General features: G+C 35.8%; 1 protein-coding gene across 1 annotated transcript in view; it reads right to left on the bottom strand.

Annotated features, from left to right (window-relative positions):
- Nucleotides 1-18432, bottom strand: part of LOC133657088 (calcium-activated potassium channel subunit alpha-1a-like) — a 626717-nt gene extending 608285 nt beyond the window's left edge. The window contains 1 exon segment of the mRNA XM_062058010.1: nt 17450-18432. Within this exon segment, the coding sequence (XP_061913994.1) occupies nt 17450-17722 (273 nt within the window). The 5' untranslated portion in view covers nt 17723-18432.
- Nucleotides 18433-24748: the final 6316 nt, after the last annotated feature.

Genomic DNA, 24748 nt, shown 5'->3' on the forward strand with positions numbered 1-24748 from the left:
TAGCTCAGTTACAAAGGATGGAAAGTGTAAGGATGGAAAGGACAATGCAGGTATACAATAGACTAAAAATGTACCGTAGTAAAAGGTAAGAAAAGTTTGTTAGACTTAGAAACTTTAATGACCCACAAGGGAAATTGTTCCACACAGTAGCTCAGTTACAAAGGATGGAAAGTGTAAGGAAGGAAAGGACAATGCAGGTATAAAATAGACTAAAAATGTACCGTAGTAAAAGGTAAGAAAAGTTTGTTAAACTTAGACAAACTTTAATGATCCACAAGGAAAATTGTTCCACACAGTAGCTCAGTTACAAAGGATGGAAAGTGTAAAGATGGAAAGGACAATGCAGGTATAAAATAGACTAAAATTGTACCGTAGTAAAAGGTAAGAAAAGTTCGTTAGACTTAGACAAACTTTAATGATCCACAAGGGAAATTGTTCCACACCGAAGCTCAGTTACGAAGGATGGAAAGTGTAAGGATGGAAAGGACAATGCAGGTATAAAATAGACTAAAATTGTACCGTAGTAAAAGGTAAGAAAAGTTCGTTAGACTTAGACAAACTTTAATGATCCACAAGGGAAATTGTTCCACACAGTAGCTCAGTTACAAAGGATGGAAAGTGTAAAGATGGAAAGGACAATGCAGGTATAAAATAGACTAAAATTGTACCGTAGTAAGAGGTAAGAAAAGTTTGTTGGACTTAGACAAACTTTAATGATCCACAAGGGAAATTGTTCCACACAGTTGCTCAGTTACAAAGGATGGAAAGTGTAAGGATGGAAAGGACAATGCAGGTATACAATAGACTAAAAATGTACCGTAGTAAAAGGTAAGAAAAGTTGGTTTTGCATAATATTGTGAAACAAAACGCCAGATAATATGTCTGCTAATGGGTGCCATTTTGCGGTCCTTATACACACACCATAGTAATACTTGTATCTCTGACTACGGTAGCCGTAATGGGCCGACAATCCCTCAAGCGGTGCGCCTTCAAAGTCGTACTAAAACATTTTGACAGATTTTTGAGTGCTGTGTGTAATGTTCTTTATTTTCAATGGAACACTTCAAGTTTTGGTGTTGTTTACTGCCGTCATATTGCAGTCTACACGTATCTCTTATGTGTGACTGCCATCTACTGGTCACACTTATTACACCATGTACAAAATAAAATCGTATGTCATCTGTACGTAATATTGGCTGCATTTCTGATAGTTGTTTGTGCACCATGTTGTTCCAGACCACAGCGAACGTTACCCATCTTGCACAGATTGTAATAAATCCATCAGAAGAAGACAGCCTGCAGTTTCCTTTAACTTGGACACACACATCCATACCTTTGGCCATTCTAAGACAGTCATTTCCAGGAGTTATCTCACCCACTGAGAAGCCTGCGACACTGTCATTTTGATAGTAGGCTATCATAGCTAATGCTTGACCACATAACTTTCCTCCAGACGGTCTTATCTTTGTCCGTGTGATGTCAGATGAAACAAAAACGGAGCTGTTTGGCCACAATTCCCAGCAATATGTTTGGAGGAGAAAAGGTGACACCTGGGACACATCCCAGGAACACCATTCCTACCGTCCAGCATGGTGGTGGTAGTATTATGCTCTGGGCCTGTTTTGCTGCCAATGGAACTGGTGCTTTACAGAGAGTAAATGGGACAATGAAAAAGGAGGATTACCTCCAAATTGTTCAAGACAACCTAAAATCATCAGCCCGGAGGTTGGGTCTTGGGCGCAGTTGGGTGTTCCAACAGGACAATGACCCCAAACACACGTCAAAAGTGGTAAAGGAATGGCTAAATCAGGCTAGAATTAAGGTTTTAGAATGGTCTTCCCAAAGTCCTGATGTGTAGACAATGCTGAAGAAACAAGTCCATGTCAGACAACCAACACATTTAGCTGAACTGCACCAATTTTGTCAAGAGGAGTGGTCAAAAATTCAAGCAGAAGCTTGTGGATGGCTACCGACACTGACTTAAACAAGTGGGAAAAACGTATTCGGGTGTTACCATTTAGTGGTCAATTGTACGGAATATGTACTGTACTGTGCAATCTACTAATAAAAGTTTCAATCAATCAATCAATACCAAAAGCGCCTTATTGCAGGTAAACTTGCCAAGGGACATGTAACCAAATACTAACATTGCTGTATGTATACTTTTGACCCAGCACATTTGCTCACATTTTCAGTAGACCCATAATAAATTAAACTAAATTGAACTCTGTTTCTGCATGATTCCTTGCTTCCTGTCTGTTTGATAAATGTCATCGGTGTTTGACCCCAAACACACGTCAAAAGTGGTAAAAGAATGACTAAATCAGGCTAGAATTAAGGTTTTGGAATGGCCTTCCCAAAGTCCTGACTTAAACGTGTGGACAATGCTGAAGAAACAAGTCCATGTCAGAAAACCAACACATTTAGCTGAACTGCACCAATTTTGTCAAGAGGAGTGGTCAAAAATTCAAGCAGAAGCTTGTGGATGGCTACCGACGTGGACACCGACTTAAACAAGTTGGAAAAACTTATTCGGGTGTTACCGTTTAGTGGTCAATTGTACGGAATATGTACTGTACTGTGCAATCTACTAATAAAAGTTTCAATTAATCAATCAATACCAAAAGCGCCTTATTGCAGGTAAACTTGCCAAGGGACATGTAACCAAATACTAACATTGCTGTATGTATACTTTTGACCCAGCAGATTTGCTCACATTTTCAGTAGACCCATAATAAATTAAACTAAATTGAACTCTGTTTCTGCATGATTCCTTGCTTCCTGTCTGTTTGATAAATGTCATCAGTGTTTGACCCCAAACACACCTTCCCAAAGTCCTGACTTAAACGTGTGGACAATGCTGAAGAAACAAGTCCATGTCAGAAAACCAACACATTTAGCTGAACTGCACCAATTTTGTCAAGAGGAGTGGTCAAAAATTCAAGCAGAAGCTTGTGGATGGCTACCAAAAGTGCCTTATTGCAGGTAAACTTGCCAAGGGACATGTAAGCAAATATTAACATTGCTGTATGTATACTTTTGACCCAGCACATTTGCTCACATTTTCAGTAGACCCATAATAAATTCATAAAAGAACCAAACTTCATGAATGTTTTTTTGTGTCCAACAAGTATGTGCTCCAATCACTCTATCACAAACAAATTGTTGTCGAAATGAATGGAAACTCAAGACAGCCATGACATTATGTTCTAGTATGTCAACTTTTGACCACGACTGTATAAGGCGTTTCATATTTTGCGGCTCCAGAGACATGTGGTTTTTGTATTTTGGATCCAAAATGGCATTTTAGGTTGCCGACCCCTGTAGGGGTGTAACGGTACACAAAAATTTGGGTTGGGTACGTACCTCTGTTTAGAGGTCACGGTTCGGTTCATTTTCGGTACAGTAAGAAAACAAGAAAATATACATTTTTGGGTTATTTATTTACCAAATTTGCAAAATCTTCCACCAAAAATATTTTTCTTAGTGGAATATTTGATGTGAAGTAATGGGAACCTTGGCTAGGTCAATAATTCATAACAACATTGATTTTGATTCAATATTATGTTTTGAGCAATGACAGTTTGAAAGAAAAAAAAAACAGCTTTGTTTTATTAGTCAACATTGCAACTTTTTCTAAATGACATTTAACCTTCAAGCTTTTTTATTTTTGTTATGTTTTTGTTTATTTGAATAGTATTTTTAGAATGTGTTAAAACATTAGCTGTGGGCTGCAAATGGCCTCCGGGGGCACACTTTTGACACCCCTGCTATAGATAATAAAACATTAAATCTGATAAATCTATGGATAAAAAGCAGAGCCTGGCGACGCATGCGCGTTTATCATAACTCTCTCTCTCTCTCTCTGTCTCTGCCCCTCCCTCACCAATGCTGCTGCGCGCACAATTTGTTTTGTTTTCAACCCCTTCTTAACCCTGAACGTACATTGAAAATACACGCAACCCGAACTCAAAATGCCGGGCATTTGATGCATTTAAGAAACTCCGCCCTGACAGCTCCGCAAAAGAGGACATGTCCGGTGAAAAGAGGACGTATGGTCAGTCTATCCTAGCCCGTTAGCTGCTAGCACGCCGTGTGTTGTGCTTCGGTGTGCATTGTTTACACAACCTGCGTTACGCTACTTAATATGTCCGTGTGGAAACTCCTTCGGTACACCTCCGAACCAAACCGGAACCCCCGTACCGAAACGGTTCAATACAAATACACGTACCGTTACACCCCTAGAGCCCTGGTATAAACCAATGGCATGGAAAAAAAGCCATTTATATAAGACACTTTTATCACAGAAGGCAAAGTGTTGCCTTCGTTTTGACTCTTTGACCATTTGTCAAGGCAGCAGTTGACTGACTTTTCTCCAGACATGAAGCTATGTCTACTATGGTGCAACAATTTTTATAGCTAAATTTACCGCCGATAAGACCGCTGACACCTTTATTCCCGTCCGGCGGTCGGTCATAGGTGCGTGGGCCGTCGTGCACTGCAAAAACTGAAATCTAAGATTAAATATGTCAAATAAGGGTGATATTTGCTTATTTTCTGTCTGATAAGATCATTCTTCTCACTAAGCAGATTTTATGTTAGAGTGTTTTACTTGTTTTAAGGGTTTTGGTCCTACATTATCTCAGTAAGATATTACAGCTTGTAGCTGAGATGTGATGACCTATATTGAGTAAAACATGCTTGAAACTAGAATATCAAGTGTTGCAAAGCTGTGTCATCAACACTCACAAGTAGAAAACTACTTTTTTAAAGTAATCATTTCTTACTTCAAGCATGAAAAAAAAAGTCATGACTTTGACACGATTGTGTCTCATAATTAAAACAGATGACAGCCAAATGGACTTTGCTGTTTTATTTTCAATGAAACCATAGAAAACACGTACTCATATAGTAGTACAGTTGGCACAGTACAGTAAACTGACAGTTAATATTTAAACATTTGACATTTCTAACAATTTTTGAACAGAAATAGTTCATGCACATTCAGATAAATTCTTCAAAATTACAATTAAAAAAATTTTGGCCGGGGGCCGGGCTGTATATATGCGCACTAATTGACTGAAAGAGCACGCACTTGGCGCGATGATGTCATGTTATCCATGGAAAAATGCATTTTTAGACAATATGATTTGCCTGAGCGGCTAGGAGACCCCGAGAGTAACAAGCGGTTGCATTGTTGCCTTTCTATTAAGAACAATAAATTAGTTTTTAGTATAAGTTTGCTGGTTTCAAGAAATGTGATGCCGAGCGCATATCATTATGTCAAGATAATGGCCCTAACATTTACTTAATTTAAGAATATTTTTCAACATATTGAGCAAAAAGGTCTCTTTTTTTTTCTACCAAGAAAAGTGCACTTGTTATTAGTGAGAATATACTTATTTTAAGGTATTTTTGGGTTCATTGAAGTTAGCTAATTTTACTTGTTTTGGAAAGTCTTGACAAGCCAAATGTTCTTGTTCTACTGGCAGATAATTTTGCTTAGTTCAAATAAAATACCCCTCATTTTTGTAGTTTTTTTTTCTTGTTTTTGAACACTGACTTTTTGCAGTGTGGAAACCTGGGGCCGTACTTATCAAGCTTCTTAGAGTGCCATTTTACACTTAAGTCCTGAGAATTTGCGAAATTTAGTCCTACTCTCAAACTTAAGAGTAAAAGCTTTTTATCAACGTTCTTAAGTCTAAGAATCACTCCTACTCTCCACGATATTTAAGAGACCTTCAGAGGTGTCTTAAGTGGTTAGGAGTTGCCAGCAGGGGATGGCACTGAGGCGAGAGAGACGTGCGCGAACGTTCAGGGAACGGAACAATGTTTTTGTTTTTTTTGATGACGAGCAGCTGATCAAACGGTATCGTTTAGACAGAGCGGATATTATTTTTGTCACAGATTTAATACTTTTCGATTCCTTGTTGATTTCTGCATGTGTCTGCAGTGGGCTAGTATATATAGAGCCACCCACACCAGTTTCAAATTAGTTGCCTAATTAATGAATTGGAAAGAAAATGTTATGACAGTAGCGTATGTGTGTGGCCGTGAGGTGAGTGACGTCAGTGAGTGTGTGGGCGAGAGAAGAGAGGGAGCGGTAGCGTGAGTGCCGGCGGGGACTAGTTTGTTTTGTATTATTTTGTAGTTTATTGTTAAAATATACACTCCACTTAAATATTTCCAAGATATTTCTTTATTCTTAGACAACGGATTCCCTTCCGTGATTGGTCATTTCTATGGACACAGAAATGACGTCACCTAAAATTCCGTTTACGGCACATAGTAATGTCGTAATTCAGCTCTGAGTGTGACACTTACGATTCAGTCCTACACTTCGCTGAAAGTGTGAGTAAGACGCTTGATAACTAACTTTTAAGTGCAGCTTTCAGCGAATAATTTATTTACTCTTAAGTCAACTTTTAGCAGACTTCTTAGGAGTAATTCTAAGAAGCTTGGTAAGTACGGCCCCTGGTCACGCTTTTGCCTTCTTGCTTAAGGAGGCGCGCTCGCCGCACGCCGGCCCCGCCTCTAAGTGTCAACAACACATGACGACCACTGACCAAGGCCTATCTCTCCCAGAGCGACCTGGAGACTGCTATCCACGCCTTCATCACACACCGGCTAGACAACAATAACTCACTGTACGCTGGCATTGATCAGGCATCACTCCGCCGTTTGCAGCTTGTGCAAAACGCGGCTGCCCGTCTCCTCACCAGTACCAAAAAACGCGAGCACATCACCCCAGTGCTGGCCTCACTCCACTGGCTCCCTGTCCGTCACCGCATTGATTTTAAATTACTTTTAATTGTTTTTAAATCCCTAAATGGTCTGGCCCCACAATACTTGACCGAGCTGCTGCATCACCATACCTCGTCTAGAGCCTTGAGGTCAGCTGACCAAATGCTTTTGGCGGTCCCCAGATCCAGGCTAAAGACCAGAGGGGACAGAGCCTTTTCCGTTGCCGCCCCTAAGCTCTGGAACAGCCTTCCCCTCCACATTAGGTCAGCCCGGAGCCTGGGGGTCTTCAAAACCCTCCTTAAAACCTACCTCTTCTCGCTGGCCTTTGACCCGAGCTGAGTCCGCCCACTAGGCCACCATTTCTAGTCCCCCCCCCCTCCCACCCCTTCGCTTTAGTTGTATTTTTCAATTTGTAGCACTTTTATTATTATTATTATTATTTTTTTTTCTGCAAATTTTTTTTTTAAAAACTTTTTATTCGACCCCTTTTACCGTATTGCATTTGCATTGTCTTGTTTAGCACACTCATTGTTTATGTTCTTTGTTTGTTTGTTTTTTGTTTTGCTTAGTTGTTGTTTTTTTTGTTGTTGGTTTTTTTTTTTTTGTTTGTTTTTTGTTTGCTCCATGCTTTTTTAACCTGTAAAGCACTTTGGTGCAACCTAAACAGTTGTTGAAAATGTGCTATATAAATAAAGTTGACTTGACTTGACTTGACTTGACACAAGAACATGCCGGGCACACACATTCCTGACATGTCGGTAGGACATGGAGGAGCCAGACTGTAGGCATTTCTAGTCAAAAGTTTGGAAACACCACACTACATATAAGTCTTCTCAACAAAAAATGGTCATGTTATCAGTTCGTTTGAGTCCGACATGAACAAAAGGTTTACAGGAGTTCTCCATTCAAAGCCTTCATGTGGTCGAGCCAAGTTAGGGCCGCGGTTAGTGAGAGCGACAGCTGACGGCCGGGGTGTGCGGCGCTCTGCAACAAAAACGCAGCTGGTGTGTTGCCGAGCGCACGAGGACACACAACAGACACCTACGCGGAGCCATTAGCGTGGAAAGGCACGAGAGGCAGAGCGCCCCCCTTTTGCTTTATTGAGACGCGCAAACACGACGGAAGGGATTTGAGGCTTTCAATTAACGGCGGGCCGCAGTGGAAGCCCAGCTTCGGTGCGCAAAAAAAATCAATAGCAACATTCACTTATGGAAATGAGTCGTTGTGATGTTAAAGCCCCGGAGGCTGACATATATTCAAACAACAACAATAACCGTTGAGTTATTGAATGAAGGCGGTGGTCTTGCAACAACTGCGAAGGAAACCGTGCTAAATATTGCAGTCAACTTCCCTGTAACATGACCACACCCCCCAAACCCCCCTCAATGAGGCTAAAACTGCTACAGAGATGCTGTACTGTACTCAGTCAGGCCATGAAAACACTCAATTTTAACATCATTTAAAAGCACTTCCTTATCTCCATTAGTAAAATTACTGGAGATGTCCGATAATATCAGACTGCCGATATTATCGGCCGATAAATGCTTTAAAATGTAATATCGGAAATTATCGGTATCGGTTTCAAAAAGTAAAATGTATGACTTTTTAAAACGCCGCTGTGTACACGGACATAGGTAGAAGTGCAGAGCGCCAATAAACCTTAATCACATAATATCTACGGCTTTTCACACACACGCAAGTGAATGCAAGGCATACTTGGTCAACAGCCATACAGGTCACACTGAGGGTGGTCGTATAAACAACTTTAACACTGTTACAAATATGCGCCACACTGTGAACCCACACCAAACGAGAATGACAAAACACATTTCGGGAGAACATCCGCACCGTAACACCACATAAACGCAAGAGAACAAATACCCAGAACCCCTTGCAGCAGTAACTCTTCCGGGACGCTATAATTTACACCCCCGCTACCCCCACCTCAACCCCGCCCACCTCAACCTCCTCATGCTCTCTCAGGGAGAGCATGTCCCAAATTCCTAGCTGCTGTTTTGAGGCATGTTAAAGAAAATAATGCACTTTGTGACTTCAATAATAAATATGGCAGTGCCATGTTGGCGTTTTTTTTTCCATAACTTGAGAAAATTGTCCCACGGACCGGGGGGGAAGGAGTGCGGGGTGGGGGGGATTTTATTTTTATTTTTTTTCATAAAGAAATACAATCATGTGTGCTTACGGACTGTATCCCAGCAGACTGTATTGATCTATATTGATATATAATGTATATATTTTGTTTTTTATGTTGATTTAATACTTTTTTTTTTTTTTTTTTTCATAAAGAAATACAATCATGTGTGCTTACGGACTGTATCCCTGCAGACTGTATTGATCTATATTGATATATAATGTATATATTTTGTTTTTTATGTTGATTTAATACTTTTTTTTTTTTTTTTTTTTAATTTCTTGCGCGCCGAGCCGCGGCCCGGTGGTTGGGGACCACTGGTTTAATGCATCCAGCGGGGCATCACAACAAAATTAGGCATAATAATGTGTTAATTCCACGACTGTATATATCGGTATCGGTTGATATCGGAATTTGGACAATATCGGATATCGGCAAAAAAGCCATTATCGGACATCTCTAGTTATTACGATTAATGTTAAGGTGGTTTTACAGGAGTTTCCCATAGAGAAGAAAGTATGGTATGGTCACAATATATGCGTTAAAATGTAATATCGGAAATTATCGGTATCGTTTTTTTTATTATCGGTATCGTTTTATTTTTGTTTTTGTTTTTTTTTATTAAATCAACATAAAAAACACAAGATACACTTACAATTAGTGCACCAACCCAAAAAACCTCCCTCCCCCATTTACACTCATTCACACAAAAGGGTTGTTTCTTTCTGTGATTAATATTCTGGTTCCTACATTATATATCAATATATATCAATACAGTCTGCAAGGGATACAGTCCGTAAGCACACATGATTGTGCGTGCTGCTGGTCCACTAATAGTACTAACCTTTAACAGTTAATTTTACTAATTTTCATTCATTACTAGTTTCTATGTAACTGTTTTTATATTGTTGTACTTTCTTTTTTATTCAAGAAAATGTTTTTAATTTATTTATCTTATTTTACTACTTTTTTTTTAAAAAGTACCTTATCTTCACCATACCTGGTTGTCCAAATTAGGCATAATAATGTGTTAATTCCACGACTGCATATATCGGTTGATATCAGTATCGGTTGATATCGGTATCGGTAATTAAAGAGTTGGACAATATCGGAATATCGGCAAAAAGCCATTATCGGACATCCCTAGTCACAAATAAAAAGTAATGTAAAAAAAAAAAATGCAGCATTACATTATTGTACCCATTTGTGCCAATCACCATAGAAACCACTCACATCTCCTGCAGTGACACAACATTTAGATGCCACAAACAATTCAATCGGGCAACACGAGGTGAGGTAGCGTACAGGTGGAACCGCTACGTGCGTCGACCTTCTCCTTTGAGCTGTTTGGACAGAAACAATTGTACAATCCTGACAGCTGTCAGCTTTACAGTGAACGTTAACACTCCGGTGTTGCACCTTAGGGGGATTTAAGGCGCTCGGTACAGTAGCTGCATCAGCTGCTTCGCACCGAAACACGCTGATGTTTGACTGCTGGCTACATCAGCTGTGTGTGTTCAAGTTGTCCTCTGTAGGGAAACCCATGCAACCTTCCCTGGTTGCAGGCTGCCTAAATAAAATGTACAATTAAAACCCTATTAAGGTGTGTCTAAAGCAGGTTATACCATAGGGAGGCATAAAACCGTTGCGTGTCCCCGGTTGAACTGCACGCAGAAACGAGATCGGGGGTTTTTCTCGATAATGTGGAGCCAATGTCTTGAACTTATTGGATACAAGCGAGAATGGTGTCACGGTAATCAATGAGGGACGTGACCCGGACGTTAAGCACTGCCGCACGCAGTGAAGGAAAAGGTCTGCAAATGTGGACAAGTGGGGGAGAAAAAGTGTCTAATATAATCTATATATTTTTGGAGCTCTTTGTTCAGTGGATCAGATGTTTGATGAAGCTCTGTGTCTATCTACCACCACTACTGTTTTCTGTTTATTTGTTACTGACTGTGGCAGGACACCTCTGCCTCTGTTTCACTTTATGTTGCTGGTAAATAATATGGTTGTAGTAGTAGGCTAAAGTTAAATTATTTAGTATGCGCTAATTAAAAGGGCAGAGCTTTAAGAGACATTTTAGCTTTTATATTTTATAAAATATATTTTTTGTATGAACCACAATTAATAAATATATTTCAGTGAATAACTTATTGTTCAAATCTGTGTATAAATATGTACATAAGTGTTGTAATTATATTGTAAAATGGATGGATGGACGTTTAAAACAAAACTGTTATTATTAATTAGTAAGTATACATTTTTTGAGCCTTTTTAGAGAAAATCATATCATTGTAGTAAATCATGCAAATTACTCGATGATGTCATGGTGACCACGCCCGTAGCCACGCCCCCACCACCACAGGTATCTTGGCAGTTTATGGGAAGCACTGTTAGCTAACTTCAATGAACCCAAAAATACCTTAAAATAAGTATATTCTCACTAATAACAAGTGCACTTTTCTTGGTAGAAAAAAAAAGAGACCTTTTTGCTCAATATGTTGAAAAACATTCTTAAATGAAGTAAACGCTAGCTGCCAATATTTTGACATAATGATATGTGCTCGGCATTACATTTCTTGAAACCAGCAAACTTATACTAAAAACTAATTTATTGTTCTTAATGGAAAGGCAAGCGCTTGTTACTCTCGGGGTCTCCTAGCCGCTCAGGCAAATCATATGGTCTAAAAATGCATTTTTCCATGGACAACATGACATCATCGCGCCAAGTGCGTGCTCTTTCAGTCAATTAGTGCGCATATATACAGCTCGGCCAAACAATCTTACTTAGATTTCAGTTTTTGATATATGTTTTTTTCCTTCTTTATTATGCATTTTCGGCCGGTGCGCCTTATACTCCGGAGCGACTTATACTCCGAAGAATACGGTACCAATTGACAATATAAGAGACAAATCCTGCTAAATTATTTAGTCTTTTTTAGAAAAAGCACTATCACCATTCGTTAGTTTGCAAAAAGAAGTGGCTTTTTTTTATTTTTTTTATCTTTGCTCCTCCCTAACCCCTACACATTTCCCACTAAGAGATGCATCATGTAAGAACTTCTGGAGGTGGCATGACGCAGAGTGGATCACTAGACTATTAGGTAACCAAACAGCAGAGAGGGAGAAGAAGCATAACAACAACACAGAAAATAGGATGGAGGCAGCAAGTTGTGCCAAGCAGTAAAGTGGTCTAACAAAAAGGGGCCAGGGTATGTGATCTCTCATCTCCTGCGCCCAACATTAACTTTCACATACCGTATTTTACAGGCTATAGAGCGCACCGGGATATAAGCCACACCCACTAAATTTTAGAAGAAAAATATATGTTTTCCGTGTATTAGTCGCATTGTGAAATAAGTTATTTACACAGAAATATTATGTGAATGTTTATTTACATACCTTAATTGTTTCCAAACGGTGCTTGTAACAAGGCAGTAAAACGGCTGATCAAACAAAACAGAAGTCGTGGTCATGCACCCACAAGCTGCAGAAGCTATCTCTCCAATCAGCTAAACAGACTCAATAACTCCACGGTAACGTAGGGGTGTAACGGTACACAATAATTCCGGTTCGGTACGTACCTCGGTTTAGAGGTCACGGTTCGGTTCATTTTCGGTACAGTAAGAAAACAACAAAATATACATTTTTGGGTTATTTATTTGCCAAATTTGTAAACAATGGCATAACATACATATACACACAGGGTCCATTGGCAGGGTTATCGTGGTCAACATATATAAAATAAAAATTAAATAAGATAAGGCTCAGAATGGTTTCTTAACAAAACATTTCTACATATAAAGTGCTTTTTTTGATTGATTGATTGAGACTTTCATTAGTAATTTTTACAAGAAAAGCTTAACATTTTGCCGATTTTATGAAAAGAGTCGTAATTTTACTCGACAAAAGTCACAATTTTATAAGAAAACTTAAAAATGTTGGCAATATTATAATAATAATCAGAATTTTACTTGGCAAACTTATGACAAAAGTCAGCTGGCGGTTTTTTTCGGGGATGAATAGGGAAGTCCTTCTTTAGCTGCCGTCTTGTTTTATCATATATTGCTGCCTTTGCACCTGTCCATGTTTACTTTTGCATGCACATTATATCAACAAAAAATCCTGACTTTGGAGCAATGTTCACAGACTCTAGTACAGTGGTTCTACCGAACCCCACCACTTTCATATGCGCATTCACCGAACCCTTCTTTGGTGAAAAACAAAATGGTTTTTTTGTTTTTTTTTTCAAATTCAAGACAAAGTTGTATGTTTTTTTTTTTACTGGTGCACGAAATGAACCGTGCATGAACATCACCTTGTTCAAAGAGCAAAACCAACACGGTGCATCAACTCACGACAAATTACACGCCTGAAAATCAGTGTGACTTCTGCTGTTGCCGTATCCATAACACGCCGATAGGGAGAAGTTTTTATTTACACGATGAGTCGGGTGTGTCTCGACCTCCGCGGCGGAGGCTCCCCCGAACCAATGAGGCCGACTCACTGCTCAAAAGGATGCAACCCCTAAATAAGAAGATACCCGTACAGTTTCCGGAGGCCATGTTTTCTGTGCTGCCTCTTGATCTACAATCATCCCCTTAAAGCCCGACCATCAAGAATTGGGACGCAGCTGTGAGTCAATGACATCAGCCTCCATCATGCCACCCCCACCCCCGCCCCCTTTTCTATCATCACATTGGCCCAAAACTTTGACCAAAGAGTCGACTTCCGACCCCTCCCCGAACAAAGATGCATCCTCTTTCTGACACCGTCCGCTCCAGTCAGCTGATCTCCGATCCAGTTTCCACCTCCTGATACTCCTAACGAGCCTCGTCCCTCCACAACAGCCCCGAGTGTCAAGCCCCTCCAAAGTCACCCAACCGCATGACGCAGCTTTTCCCAAATAGAAAAAAAAGACAGAGCAGGGACATGGTTTCTCTTTCTCTTTGTTGTGTTTTTTATAAGCATCAACACTACCGGGAGTCATAAGATGGATACCTAATTATACCCGCGGTTTATTTTCATCAGTATCCTTGCCGGGCGCTGTCAGGGATGATGGATGACACGTGACGCTGAAGTGATAACCTGAACTTCAAAGTAATCCTGACGATCCTTCATTGCAAATTGAAAAGTGTCCGAATGGGAGATGACTATTGATTCAGCGATGTTTAATTGTGTCAGATATTTCAGGTCGCAGATGGGTTTATTTTTTACCTTTCTTGTTCGTATTTCGCTGTGATTGTTGCATTTTTGTTGCGTTTCGCTTCATTGTAAAATATGCTCTGGTATTTGGCTCTCTATTAGACGCAATGGTTTTTCCGTATTGGGACCATGATTTCGGTCCTAACTTGTTCACCGGTCCTCATATGGAAGGTACTTTTCCTTGTTGATGTCTCAAGAAGGGTAGAAATACAAGAACACAAACACACTCATTCTTGTATTTGTTACCTTCTTGAGACCTCCGAAAAATGCCGTCCTCTATTATTATGATAAAGGTCGTAATTTTACTCAACGCAAGTCCAAATTTGACAAGAAAAACTGAACATTTGTGCAATATAATGATAAAAGTCGGAATTTTACTGAATAACAGTCACAATTTTACATGAAATGCTTAATATTTTGGCAATTTTATAAAAAGAGTCGTAATTTTACTCGACAAAAGTCACAATTTTATAAGAAAACTTTAAAATGTTGGCAATATTATAATAATAATCGGAATTTTACTTGGCAAAATTATGACAAAAGTCAGCTGGCGGGTTTTTTCAGGGATGAATAGGGAAATCCTCCTTTAGCTGCCGTCTTGTTTTATCATATATTGCTGACTTTGCACCTGTCCATGTTTCCTTTTGTATGCACATTAAATCAACAAAAAAATCCTGACTTTGGAGCAATGTTCACGGACTCTAGTATTTGGCTCTCTATTAGATGCAATGGTTTTCCATATTGGGACCATGATTTTTGTCCTAACTTGTTCACCGGTCCTCATATGGAACATACTTTTCATTGTTGTCTCAAGAAGGGTAGAAATACAAGAACACACACACACACAAACACTCATTCTTGTATTTGTTACCTTCTTGAGACCTCTATTACGACAAAAGTCGCTATTGTACTCAACGCAAGTCAAAATTTGACAAGAAAAACTGAACATTTGTGCAATATAATGATAAAAGTTGGAATTTTACTGAATAACAGTCACAATTTTACAAGAAAAGCTTAACATTTTGGCAATTTTATGAAAAGAGTGGTAATTTTACTCGACAAAAGTCACAATTTTATAAGAAAACTTTAACATTTTGGCAATATAATAATAATAGGAATTTTACTTGGCAAAATTATGACAAAAGTCAACTGGCTGGTTTTTTCGGGGATGAATAGGGAAGTCCTTCTTTAGCTGCCGTCTTGTTTCATCATATATTGCTGCCTTTGCACCTGTCAATGTTTACTTTTGTATGCACATTATATCAACAAAAAATCCTGACTTTGGAGCAATGTTCACAGACTCTAGTATTTGGCTCTCTATTAGATGCAATTGTTTTCCGTATCGGGACCATGATTTTGGTCCTAACTTGTTCACCTCATATGGAACATACTTGTCATTGTTGTCTCAAGAAGGGTACAAATACAAGAATTTGTGTGTGTGTGTGTGTGCTCTTGTATTTGTTACCTTCTTGAGACCTCTATTACGACAAAAGTCGCTATTGTACTCAACGCAAGTCAAAATTTGACAAGAAAAACTGAACATTTGTGCAATATAATGATAAAAGTCGGAATTTTACTGGATAACAGTCGCAATTTTACAAGAAAAGCTTAACATTTTGCCAAATTTATGAAAAGAGTCGTAATTTTACTCGCCAAAAGTCACAATTTTATAAGAAAACTTTAACATTTTGGCAATATTATAATAATAATCGGAATTATACTTGGCAAAATTATGACAAAAGTCAGCTGGCGGGTTTTTTCGGGGATGAATAGGGAAGTCCTTCTTTAGCTGCCGTCTTGTTTTATCATATATTGCTGCCTTTGCACCTGTCAATGTTTACTTTTGTATGCACATTAAATCAACAAAAAATCCTGACTTTGGAGCAATGTTCACAGACTCTAGTATTTGGCTCTCTATTAGATGCAATGGTTTTCCATATTGGGACCATGATTTATGTCCTAACTTGTTCACCTCATATGGAACATACTTGTCATTGTTGTCTCAAGAAGGGTACAAATACAAGAATTTGTGTGTTCTTGTATTTGTTACCTTCTTGAGACCTCTATTACGACAAAAGTCGTAATTTTACTCAACGCAAGTGAAAATTTGACAAGAAATACTGAACATTTGTGCAATATAATGATAAAAGTTGGAATTTTACTGAATAACAGTTGCAATTTTACAAGAAAAGCTTAACATTTTGCCAATTTTATGAAAAGAGTGGTAATTTTACTGGAAAAAAGTCACAATTTTTTAAGAAAACTTTTAAACTTTGGCAACATTATAATAATAACTGGAATTTTACTTGGCAAAATGATGACAAAAGTCAGCTGGCGGGTAACTTTTGTATGCACATTATATCAACAAAAAATCCTGACTTTGGAGCAATGTTCACAGACTCTAGTATTTGGCTCTCTATTAGATGCAATTTTTTTTGCGTATGGGGACCATGATTTCGGTCCTAACTTGTTCACCGGTCCTCATATGGACCGTACTTTTCCTTGTTGATGTTTCAAGAAGGGTACAAATACAAGAACTCACACACACACTCATTCTTGAATTTGTTACCTTCTTAAGACCTCCGAAAAATGCCGACCTCTATTATTATGATAAAGGTCGTAATTGTACTCAACGCAAGTCAAAATTTGACAAGAAATACTGAACATTTGTGCAATATAATGATAAAAGTTGGAATTTTACTGAATAACAGTCGCAATTTTACAAGAAAAGCTTAACATTTTGGCAATTTTATGAAAAGAGTGGTAATTTTACTGGACAAAAGTCACAATTTTATAAGAAAACTTCAATTTTGGCAATATTATAATAATAACTGGAATTTTACTTGGCAAAATGATGACAAAAGTCAGCTGGCGGGTAACTTTTGTATGCACATTATATCAACAAAAAATCCTGACTTTGGAGCAATGTTCACAGACTCTAGTATTTGGCTCTCTATTAGATGCAATTGTTTTGCGTATGGGGACCATGATTTCGGTCATAACTTGTTCACCGGTCCTCACATGGACCGTACTTTTTCTTGTTGATGTCTCAAGAAGGGTAGAAATACAAGCACACACACACACACACACACACACACACACACACACACACCTGTGGATGTTCAGTGGAAAAACAGGCCAAAGAGCAGCAAGGGTCGGGGGTGATACATCACTTTCCTTGCAAGTGAACACACATCAAGTCACAGCAGACCAGCCTTCTTCCATCCTCCCATCCATCATGGAGGCTCTTTTTTTATTTACATCTCCAAAGCAGCCATGATGAAATCCAACCCGGCCAAAGGACTCTCATGTGTGAGGGGAAACAATCCAATAAAATGGCAGCCGTACCTTGTGTTTAACGTTGCAGTGGCAGCAAACAGTCCACAGGTACTTGAGGGTCCTCCACAGCAGGATGATGAAGAGTCCCCCGAAGAAGGTCACCATGGAGGAGGCGAGGAACGCCCACCACATGCGCTGCCCGTTATTGTCGCAGGGCACCTCGGACGAGAAGGGAATGACGACGGCTTCCATCTTGGAGATGAGGATCGAGGAGTCCGCTTTGGGCTGAGGGTCGCTGTTTGTCCGCATAGAGCTGGCGCTGCCATCCGCCTCGGCTAGCATGGAGGAGCCAGGGCGAGCCTGTGCCCGCGTCCCCAGCCCCGCTCGCCCGCCATGTTGCTCCGGGCGGAAGAAAAAGCTTTACTGTCGCCTTTTTTTTTTTTCTTTTTTTTTTTAGCCGAATATCAGCGCGCACACGCCCGCTGGGAGTGCGGTGGTGTGTAGTGGGGAGCTGCCCGGAATAGCAGCACTAGAACGGCGTTTCCCTCCGAGTCGGGAGCGAAAATGAGCGAAAAGGGACGAAAGTGGTCCTCAGAGGCTCCCCGGCGGCCATGGCAGAGATGGCCCCCGAGGCAGCCGCTTATTAGTCCGGGTCACAAAAAATATATTTTTTTTTTTATAAAAAACAAAAAAATTCAATAATAATAATAATAATAAAGAAGATCCACGATGAGGACACCAGTAGCTCTAGCCGTCTTCCATCCAACCGTCCTGGCTTCCAAGGGGGGGCGGTAATCGATGCCACTTGCACCGGGCGAGTCGATGGCGAGGGCGGGCGTTCTGTAGGCTAAAAGAGCCGCCGACGACGACTCGACATGTTCCGGCGGGTGTCGTCGTCAGTTAGTTAGCGCCGTGTTCGGTTCCAGCAAAAGGACGGGAAGAAGTGTGTCTCTCTCTCGGTGTGTGTGTTGTCCCCGTCTGAGAGTGTCTCCATCCGGCAGCGAGGAAGCATGCATGGCACGGAGCTGCCAGCCGAGCGCCTGTCAGTCAAAGACCGGGGGAAGACAGTGTTACATGAGGGGGGCGGGGCTTTCACAGGTAGGAGGGAGGAGCTAAAGTGCTCATGGAATAATAATAATAATAATAATAATAATACTGAAGATGGCGTCCAAAAAAAGATGGTGAGCCGAGCGGAAGCTTTCATCTATTTAGCTTAATGACATGTAAAGTCTTCACAGTTAGATAATGAATAATAAATATTATAAATTATTATTATGGCGGTTCATCGAGTACATGTGCACACATCCAATGACTTCCAATTAAACGGATAAAATATGTATATTTTATCATGAGCACTTTTTAAACCACAACAGATATATATATATTGCATTTCATTGATATATATATATATATATATATATATATATATATATATATATATATATATATATATATATATATATATATATATATATATATATATATATATATATATATATGTATGTATATGTATATATATATATATATATATATATATATATATATATATATATATGTATATATATATATATATATATATATATATATATGTATATATATATATATATATATATGTATATATAGGTATATGTATATATATATAGGTATATATATGTATATATAAATATATATATATATGTATATAGTTATATATATACACATACCTATATATATATATATATATATATATATATATATATATATACATATATATATACATATATATATATATATATATATATATATATACATATATATATATATATATATATATATATATATATATATACATACACATATACATATATATATATATATATATATATATATATATATATACATATATATATATATATATATACATATATATATATATATACATATATATATGTATATATATGTGTATATATATATATATGTATGTGCATATATATATGTATGTGTATATATATATATATATATGTATGTGCATATATATATGTATGTGTATATATATATATATATATATATATATATATATATATATATATATATATATATATACACATACATATATATATACACATATATATACACATATACATATATATATGTATATATATATATATATATATATATATATATATATATATATATATATACGTACACACACACGTATATGTACATGTATACATACATACATATATACACTTATATACATATATACTATTTTTAAAAGTCTAAGTTTCTACTATGTTTGTATAAATATGATTAAAAAATGTTTAGGACTTCATACTATTTTACAACTTTTGAATTAAATAATTAATATTAGATGTTTAAGTCTATTCTATTTTAGAATTTTTGGAATAACGTTGAATTAATATACCAATTTTAAAAGTGTATACTATGTACAAATATAAGATATTAATAAACAATGTTTAAAAGTGTATACTATTTCAGATTTCTTAATAAAATACTAACCAATATATAGTTTTTTTAGATCAATCATCGACATCGAAGAAGTGTCTCGCTCTCCCAGTGTGTCTGTACCCGCCTGTCAGTCAAAGACTGGGGATAAATGAGGTGGGCGGGGCTTTCACAGGTAGGAGGGAGGAGCTAAAGTCCTCATGGAATAATAATAAATATTATCGTTATTATTATTCTTATAATAATTATAGTAATAATAAAGATGGCGTCCAAAAAAAGATGGTGAGCCGAGCGGAAGCTTTCATCTATTTAGCTTAATGACATGTGAAGTCTTCACAGTTAGATAATGAATAATAAATATTATAAATGATTATTATGGAGGTTCATTAAGTACATGTGCACACATCCAATGACGTCCAATTAAAAGTCATGTATTAGTGCGGAGTGACAAAAATCTGTATATAATATTTTTAAGCCACATCAACAATGTTTTACATCCCAAAAATAAATATATATACACACGTATATACATATATACATACATATATATACTTAAATACATAAATATACAAATGTTTAAAAGCCAAGTTTCTACTATATCAGGGTTTTTTTTATTTTATAAATATGACAATACAATGTTAAGGAGTAAATCCTATTTTAGAACTTTTAAATTAAATAATTAATATTAGATGTTTAAGTCTGTACTATTTTAGAATTTTTGGAATAAAGTTGAATTAATATACCAATTTTAAAAGTTTATACTATGTAAAAATATAACATATTAATATACAATGTTTAAAAGTTTATACTATTTCAGATTTCTTAATAAAATACTAAAAAATATATAGTTTTTTTTTAGACCAGTCATCATTTTCCTTTTTCATTTCACCGTCAAAAAGAGAAAACGTGTCATAGTTGACATTTATTTAGAACGATTTTTCAATAAAATGTTACTAAGTTTAACATGTACGTTAGGCCATACTATATTTTAATGGATGAAACAAATACAAATCATGAGATACATTTCTTTATCAGGCTAACAGTAAAAATGTTCAAAAAAATGGTTTCAATTTTTTTGTTAATCATAATTACTATAAACACATGTATTATATAGCAACTCTATAATTGATTTAAGTACATGTTATATTATGTTGTGTAAACAATATTTTGTTAAAATAATTTTTACAGTTTATTTAGAATATATATACTGTATATACATTGTTGCGTTGACCAGCGTTCCTCCAATGGGGAATTCAAATTGCTAGTCTCTCCCAGATTCTTTTTATGGCAATAAGCTGATGTTTATATTCAATCTCCAGGCAGTAGTTTGTATTTTGTGGTTTATTCTCCAAGCTTAGAGGACAAACCTGAGACCAACCCAGTACCCAAGCGTTCCCTAGCCCGGTCCAGGTCGGTCTCCCTCCACCCACCGAAGTCCTGTCATCTTCCCTCTGTCCCTCGCCCCCACTCCCGTTGTTTAGACTACTCCGAGTTATCTCTACTCTGACACATTCCAATCTAGAAGGCCGACACCTTACTATGAGACTGAAAAGAAGGAAGAATACTAGCTATTCTTTATATGACTATAGGAGTTTAAGAAGAAGTAACACTTAAATATGGATATGATTCGGATCTGCTTCCAACAACATACACACACATATATACATATACACACACAAACATACCAAAAAATAAATATATATATATATATATATATATATATATATATATATATATATATATATATATATATATATATATATATATATATATATATGTATATATATATATATATATATATATATATTAATATAGAGTATATTTTGCACTATGCACATTACCTTCATTGTAATTGGCTGAGAGAAATCACATGGTTCAACAATGATTGTCGTTTCTTCCACACAGCTGCAGGAACAAAAGGTCAGCAGCACAAATGTTGATTGATCACATGAATTGTAGCAACGATGATGTATTCATCAAGCATCATGCTTCCTCTGTTAATGGCAGCATTAATTGTCTCTTAATTTGTGCGTAACGACGATGATTCTTCATTTCATAAAGGACTTCACCATGACAAATATCCTGGCTGCTGTTTTGTTTTTTTAGCGGACATATTTGCTGGGATGCAACAAACAGGTGCGGGTGGGCAGTGAGGAGTGAGAAGACATCCTGCTATTCAAAGCATAGAAGAAGAAAATAATCACGGCGCGGTGAGCAGGTGCTCGCCGACACCTGTGGTGGCAAGGTGACCACAATGTCAGCTTCAATGTTATAACAGATCCAGTCCTACGCTCTGTTTGGACATTCTAAGGGACAAGTGGTAGAAAATGGACGGATGGATATTAGGATTACAGTTTCTATTCCACAAGATTTCAACCGGCGGGGTCAAAGGTCGCTGGACCTAAGAAAGGGTCAGAATGTTGCCACGAAGCACATCATGCTCCAAAATGATGAATGAGGAGAATCACAACTCCACATTTATTAAAAACTAATCAGAAAGTGTCATAATTATTGTGTGTCAATGTGGTTCCGCATTAAATTATTATTATTATTTATAATATCAAACCTATTTGGTAATTTTTACACTTTTTATTATTGATTTTATCAGTAGTGGAATTAGAAGTGATATTTTATCATATAAGTTTAGTATGTTTGATTTTTTTTCCATTTTTACATCATGAATAATTATTTTATCATTTTGATTAAACAATTTTGTTACCATTAGTAGTAGTAGTAGTGACATTTCATTTATTTTTATTATATATTCTAAATACTTGATCCATGTTAATGTATGCATTTTTAATATTATGATTATCATGATTATAAATATATATATTTTAACAAATATTTTTCAATGAATTTTATTATTATTAGCAGTAGTAGGGATGGTAATTGTATTTTATTTTATTATTTCCATAACTATTATAATTATTTATATTGTATTAGCAGCATTATATTTTAATATCATGATTATAAATATATATATTTAAAAAAATATTTTTTAATACATTTTATTATTATTAGCAGTAGTAGGGATGGTAATTGCATTTTTTTAAATTGTATTATTTCCATAACTATTATAATTACTTCTATTGTATTAGCAGCATTATATTTTAATATTATGATTATCATGATTATAAATATATCTATTTTTTAAAATATTTTTCCATCAATGTTATTATTATTAGCAGTAGTAGTGACGGTAATAGTATTATTTTTATTATTTCAATAACTATTATAATTATTTCTATTGTATTAGCAGCATTATGTATATTTTAAAATTATGATTATCATGATTATAAATATATATATATTATTTAAAATATTTTTCAATCAATTTTATTATTATTAGCAGTAGTAGGGATGGTAATTGTATTTTATTTTATTTTATTATTTCCATAACTATTATAATGATTTATATTGTATTAGCAGCATTATATTTTAATATTATGATTATCATGATTATAAATATATATATATTATTTAAAATATTTTTCTATCAATATTATTATTAGCAGTAGTAGGGATGGTAATTGTATTTTATTTTATTATTTCCATAACTATTATAATTATTTCTATTGTATTAGCAACATTATATTTTAATATTATGATTATCATGATTATATATATATATATATATATTATTTTATTTTTTTTTAAATTTTTCAATCAATTTTATTATTATTAACAGTAGTAGTGACGGTAATTGTATTATTTTTATTATTTCCATAACTATTATAATTACTTCTATTGTATTAGCAGCATTATATTTTAATATTATGATTATCATGATTATAAATATATATATATTTTTTTAAATATTTTTCCTTCAATTTTATTATTATTAGCAGTAGTAGTGACGGTAATTGTATTATTTTTATTATTTCAATAACTATTATAATTATTTCTATTGTATTGGCAGCATTATATTTTAAAATTATTATTATCATGATTATAAATATATATTTAAAATATTTTTCAGTCAATTTTATTATTATTAGCAGTAGTAGGGATGCTAATTGTATTTTATTATTTCCATAACTATTATAATTATTTCTATTGTATTAGCAGCATTATATTTTAATATTATGATTATCATGATTATAAATATATATATATATATATATATATATATTTTTTTTTCAATCAATTTTATTATTATTAGCAGTAGTAGTGACGGTAATTGTATTATTTTTATTATTTTCATAACTATTATAATTATTTCTATTGTATTCGCAGCATTATAATTTTGATGTATATCATATATGTTTTATTATATTTTTTTTAATTTATAAATAAAAACACTTTTATAATACAATAATTCCAATACTTTAGGCGGCCATATTTAATGCAGCATCCTTGAAGAGCTCCCCCTGCTGGCAAGACAGTGAACTGCCAAGGAAGGACAAACATATTGTACAGTATGTATAAAAATAAAAGTGTTAAATATCAAACTCTTTCAATTATTTTTTTTTTTACATGATCGATATTTTTAGTGTATGTATTCAGTCATGTAAAATGTACGTGCCTTGCAAAAAAAATTAAAACTGAGGATAAAAATTGAAAAGCGTCCTAAACAGCAGATGCTATAGTTAGCGAACATGACGTCATCCCGAGTCTAATCTCTGGTGTTTATGGTTGACCGCCGCCATGACGTCATGAAGAAGCAGCTGTTGTGTTAGCTTCATCCGTCAGAAGACTTGGAAATGTTCAAAAAAGTATCAAACTTTCTTTGCTTGAGTTTCGATTATTGCAAATATAAAGAGACCACGTGGGGGACATTGAAAAATACACTTTATAGACAAAACCGTAGAAAAAATCATTATTTTCTTTTTTTTTTAAAACAGAATGAGACATGAGCAAGTTTCTCTTTAGTCTAAATATTTTGTACTTTAGAATATTGTCTTTTAAAAAAGTATATGA

This window comes from Entelurus aequoreus, linkage group LG09, assembly GCF_033978785.1.
Source record: "Entelurus aequoreus isolate RoL-2023_Sb linkage group LG09, RoL_Eaeq_v1.1, whole genome shotgun sequence".
Lineage (NCBI taxonomy): Eukaryota > Metazoa > Chordata > Actinopteri > Syngnathiformes > Syngnathidae > Entelurus > Entelurus aequoreus.